The sequence below is a fragment of the Malurus melanocephalus genome, unplaced genomic scaffold (assembly GCF_030028575.1).
Source record: "Malurus melanocephalus ecotype Western Australia unplaced genomic scaffold, MMel_1.1 scaffold_254, whole genome shotgun sequence".
Taxonomy (NCBI): domain Eukaryota; kingdom Metazoa; phylum Chordata; class Aves; order Passeriformes; family Maluridae; genus Malurus; species Malurus melanocephalus.
In genome coordinates this window covers 1,004,657-1,010,545 of record NW_026623486.1, presented here as the reverse complement: position 1 = coordinate 1,010,545, position 5,889 = coordinate 1,004,657, and the positions used below count along the sequence as shown (strand labels likewise).

Sequence of the window (5,889 nt, the reverse complement as noted above, 5' to 3'; positions counted from 1 at the left end):
AAAAAAAAAGAGAAAAGGGCTATGTAACACCAACCTAAAGACCTTGTTTGGAAACTGATATTCAAAGCTACTATCTCATTTTTAGACCTCCTCTCAATAAATGCTGCCCAATCACAGGGCAGTGATAATCTCCAAAGTATTCTGCAATACCTTATCCCAATTACAACTTTTTTTTAACCAACCACAACACCATCAGAATAAAAATAACTGGAAAATTAAGAGATGTTTGTAAAATTTGACCAAAGAAAACTTACATATATGGAACTTCAGGAGAGGTGAAAAGTTTCCTTAAACCATTTTCTATTTGATTGACAATTTAAACTTCAGAATTCTCTGGTCCTGACAAATTATCCAACTCCACCAGTCCTCACACTTCAAGAGCTGATGTCCCATAAAAATGATGAAGCAATGTTTCAGTGCAGATAGCCAGAAACACTCATTATCAAGATTTTAATTTCCCATGTTAAGTAGGAGTGATGTTCCAAAAAAAAAWAAATAAATCTTTCAGGGTGCCTTCACTGAAAACTAAACACCACCCTCTTGCTGGTCTCCACGGTAAGAATGCCTGAACAGTGAGCTGTTCRGAATACGGCTGCCATCTAGGAGCAGAGAGAGGAAACGCAGAGAAAWCTCAAGCCAAAATTTGAACTGCGAGCCCACCTGATGGTCAGACACGTTATAACTCAAAGCTATAAATACCAGAAGCATACAACTTCAGAAAAAAGAAATTGGAAAACAAGTGRCAGAGAGCAGAACCTGTCAAAGGGTTTACAAACAGGCAATTCCCAATACAATTCGGTTCACAACAGCAGGTTTATCTGGTCAGGCAAGTCAGCATGTRCAGAGGTGAAGTGGTATTCCACTTTACCTTCTCTTCATTAAAAAGCTACAGCCTAATTCACTTTTTCTGAAACACTATTTTTCTGTGTAGCATTTTGCATGCTCCAAAAAATGCAGTGAAACAAATGAAGTCAGCCTGAACCACAACTACAGTCAAAGGCAGTGCCTAAAATCTTACACTGAAACTAGAGTTACAAAAAAAGCTTCACGTAAGCAACTTCCTGAAGCCTTACCATATTTATTTTTGCTTCTCAGAAACTATGCAGCTTCCAAGCAAGTCAGAACTGAAGTACATAGAATTTTACTCTTTCATCATTCAGCTGTCACTGGTTTTATTTTAGTTTCACAGACCGAGAACAAATATAATTTACAATTATAATCTACAGTGATTTGCCAGTGTTTCATCAATGGATCATGTCTAAAACTCAAAGAAAGAGCTCTTGAGATGCCATCACGTTGATGCTTATTTTGTACAATGCAGACACTTTTTAGTTCAGTTACTGAATACATTCCAAGAAATCTATATCTTGGCATACTACAGTACCAGGGCTTTTGGAAGAGACTGAAATGTCCTGCCTGCATAGGAAAAAATGGCTTGTTTCTGGTTAGTGAGAAGAGAAAGTCASGTTTCTTGCTTTGCCAGATCCCCCAGCAAAGAACCACTCTTTCCCCAGGACATTTTCAAGTCCACCTGCTTCCATCACAGCTTTCTCAGAAAAACTGGAAACCATCAGAGGAAGTAGGATGAAAACAGGTGAGAAAGAGCTGACAGCAGAGGCCTGGGGAAGACAAAAGGAAGAAATACAGAAATAGAACTCAAYCACTGTTCCAGGACAGCCTCCACCAATGAAGGAAAAAAATGGCTTTGTACCTTTGAGAGGTATAAACCTATTTTTCAAAAGTACTGAATGGTAAAGGCACCAATCCAAATATATAMATAAACTTACAATTTTGTCATATCCAACATCAACTTCGGTCCTGTGACKGTAACCAATTCCATGTGTAGGAGCAAAAAGAAATAAAAACCTGCAGGAAAGCACCAAGGAGACAGCCTTGGCAGCTCCCTCTGTCTCTTCCTAATACAGCACATCTCATTCAAACAACAGAATTACCACCTTAAGTGGTAATATCCTTAAGTTAGAACTTCTCTTTTGTCACTGTGACTAACAACTTACCATGCAAACATACTCTCTATCCTTACGACTGACTCATCTGTCCTTACTACTGGTGTCTGTGACAGGCTACAGTTCTGGAAGAAGTTTAATGATGCAGAAACAGGTCTTGTTTGCAAATTCTTATTTACTGGAATAAAGATAAATGTGTATTAGTGGCTTAATCACATTTCCACATCATCTAATAATAAGGATGCAAATTATTCCTCAGGAGTTAGGAATTAAAAATCACTTTCCATGTTTCCYGCTTTTATTTACGAAGTTTGCATCTGATCAGTGCCTTGTGGCTTAACTTGAAGCTATCACAGCTCCTTCTGCTAATGAGTAACTAATAAACAGCCAGAATTTGATAGTCCAGCTTTATTAATAAACATCTTGGCTTCCACCCAGAGATCAGTTCTATAGTAGAACCACATTAAGCAATTCTCACTACTCAACGTGATACTGAAAAGCACCAGTAATACCGAAGAAAAAGACATTGAGCTGCATTCTCCCTCCCAGAAAAGAGCAAATGAAAGGTGAGAAAACCCCAGTGTGTCAGATTTTATGAATGTAATTACCTCCTACACCTTCTCCCTCGGGATTTTACACAACTTGAGGCTTTGGGGTTTTTTCTCGGTGAAACTATATATAGTTACTAAAGAAGTTTTGGCTCCAATTGCACTATACCACTTCAAGACTACCTTGTTGAATGTCTTCCCCAGAACTATTTCTATCAAAACAGTACATTTTTGCACACTCAGGTAGATTTTGCTTTGGTATTTAGAGTCAGYAGTCCAAACACAATACTGACAAGAATTATGCTTTTAAAAGACAGACAAAAAAATGCTATGGGGAGTAAAAGGAACTACCACATCCTTATATTTTGGAAATACCAGTAAGAAGATGCCAGCTGCAGTTCTACATTTCTGATGTCTCCTTTCTCCTCTCCAGTAAATAATGGGCTAAGAGAGAGTATGGGAAAAGAAATTACCACCTGGACAAGGCAGATACTCAGTATGTAATTGTTACAAAACAAGTGTTTGGTTCYCTAACTCAAGGAGTCTGACTCCAAAAGTATATTATTTTTAARAAACAACTCTACGTAGCAAGAAATTCTTTTCTAGAGATAATTCATAAACAATACGAAGCTGTCTAACAAAAKAATCTCCCCAAATTAAACTATTTTAATCTTCTTATCAGAATTACATCAAACCTATTAAAAAATGTAAAACTGAAGTCATACCTAGGATGAATACCAGATTTGTAAGAGGATTAAAACCAACACACCCTGAATATCACAAACATACTTAATTCTCAGTTCAATGGAATATTGTAATATCAATTTATTAAAAAGTTATGTGAACTGTACATACGTAACTGCAATATAGCTGAAAAATCTGAAATATATATTTTAAAGGAAAATCATTTATTTMTGAAAGTGTTTAAAATATTGCATTTCTGGCAGCAAATTCAAAAGAAGTGCTCTGGAATGGGTGCAGTCGCTCTGTGCATTTGTCTAGCATTTGTCTTCAAGGCGTAAAACACATCTGCTTTCTGATTTTTCACAGCACAATCTCGTGAACACTTTCTTTCTGACTTGTAGAGACAGAATTCGATTTCCAAGAACAGCAGGAGAATTTTAACAGGAAATGCTATGGTCCTTGTTGGTGCAGACAACACACTTTCCGAGAGTCCATGGCACCTTGGMAATCTGCTAGCCATCCTGCATAAAACTGCATCAGATTGTGCTCACAAGTTACAGAATAAGTCTTTGATTGATAATTTTTCTGTTTATTTCCGCCAAGGCCACCGAAAATACAAAGGCCTTTTCATCTGAAAGGTTAGCATACATGTCAACTTCTTTTTCTTGTTTCTCTGTAGAAGAAAAAAAAGTCACTATTAGAAGCTTTTTCCATTATTTGAAGTTAATGCAAGTTACACAAAAATTAATCAACTATGTGAAGTAGTGGAATTGAAGTTAGTCAATCAACTCCTATGCACAGAAGGATTGAGAAAGAGGAGGAAGTAATGGAGGCACACAAAGGTGCTGGAAGAGCCACAGAATGAGTCATCCAAAGATATGACTGAAATTCTCGTCTTTAACGATGAAGGAAGAATGGGTTGTTAATATAATGATAAACAAGTATTCAAGTGTTCCTTCAGGTTTTTTTTGTTTTGGTGGTTTGGGTTTTTTTCTTTTACATGAACACCTCCCATCTTAGAAAACAAAGTTATTTTACAATGTTCTCATTAAACACAGCATTTATCCCCATACTTTTACAACTACATGAAACCCCAGAGTTTAATGACCGTGTCAAAGGCCAAAGAACAGATACTTGTAGGAGGTCAGGCTCCAGATTTATCATAATGGATATTTTTGGATTTTCTACACTGCAAACTTTCCCTCTTAYCCCAGCTGTAGAACAATGCTAACACCTCATTGAGCAAGTGAAAGCCCATGAGCTCCTTGTGCTGATGTTGGCTTGTTTCAATGCCACAGACACACAACAGGAAGCCATCAAAAAGTTTCCATACTGCAGTGCTCAAATAAACTAAGTTACACTACAAAAATTCATAGAACGGTTAAATTTGAGGAATATAACTTTCATAAACACCACCTAATTCAGATCATTACTAATTGTATCCCAATTTAGCTAGCCACAGGTAGCTGACACAAACTTGTCAAAATGTTAAGAAAACAAAGGCAACAAAGAAATAGTTTTGTCAGCAGAAAACCAGGCTTGCAGACAAAAGGAAGAGAGAAATACATTGAGAGCTTTCAGCTGTGGAACTCCATCTCTAATCCTGGTTCCACAGTGACCTGGACTCATTTACAATCTCAAAATTAACCTGACAGACCCCTGTCTCACTAACGCAGTCATACATATTCTCACTTGGGCAACTGCTCCACCACAACACCTGAATCAGCAYGGGAAAGCCAAAGAAAAGGCAGCACTAAAAAATAATGGAAAGCACAATGTGGAACACAGATCCCAGCATCTCCTATCTCCACCTACCCACTTGACTATCCTTCAATGGGTTCACATTCTGAGTTTGTATTTAGCTTCACATGTGTTACAGCTACAGAGAGAATGCTAACAGACTGCCTTCCATGTGTTAAACAACTAAATAGTAGAAGCTCAAAAATCTTTTACCACTGTRTTCTGATGTAATACTGATACAGAAACAGCAGAAACGGCTTTTTGCTGACTTCCTGGCTATGCAAGACAATATCCTCTAGTGTATTGAGTTTAAAATGAGTTTGAAACTGAGATTCRCTGCAAGTCCTACCCTGCAATTTAAGACAAATCAGTTTCTGTATGTAAACTCTGGGTTGCTCCACTTCCTCCCTCTCACCATTTAAAAATTAACAATGCTGGGAGTTGYTCTCAGCACAGATACTCTACACTCTGGTTATTCCACATTACCCTTTTCTATTTCCATATCTAAGCCCCACCCCTTGTTTCATGCTTCCTGATCCAAACGAATCCAGTCACAACTGGAATATATCAGCATCCAGCAAAATGAAAAATACCCTCCTGTCACCGCACCCTGGTTGCTGTTAACAGTGAATTTCTTAGCTTCCCTTCCTCCCCACCCTCCMAAATCAGGCTCATTCTGAGAGACTTGAGTTTACTGAAATCTCAGTATAAAAGACTATCAGGGATTAACACAGCTGTGCAAGTTTCATGCATTGTCAGGACAATCACAGTTCTCATAAGTAACAAGTAAAGAGCTTTCACCTGCATGACATTTTATCATACACTACTCATAGGATACCACAGCTTCCACACACATTCCAAAAACTTTCCACTTCAGTCTTACCTGACAGTAGTTTTGACTCATTTCTCCATTATGAGCAAACGAAAAATGGTAAATCAATAAATGGGGGGGG

General features: G+C 37.8%; 1 protein-coding gene across 1 annotated transcript in view; it reads right to left on the bottom strand.

Annotated features, from left to right (window-relative positions):
• Positions 1–3,399: 3,399 nt before the first annotated feature.
• The window catches only part of CUNH16orf87 (chromosome unknown C16orf87 homolog), an 11,996-nt gene continuing 9,506 nt past the window's right edge, over positions 3,400–5,889 (bottom strand). The window contains exon 4 of the mRNA XM_057375681.1: positions 3,400–3,869. Within this exon, the coding sequence (XP_057231664.1) occupies positions 3,751–3,869 (119 nt within the window). The 3' untranslated portion in view covers positions 3,400–3,750. The remainder of the gene's footprint in view (positions 3,870–5,889) is intronic.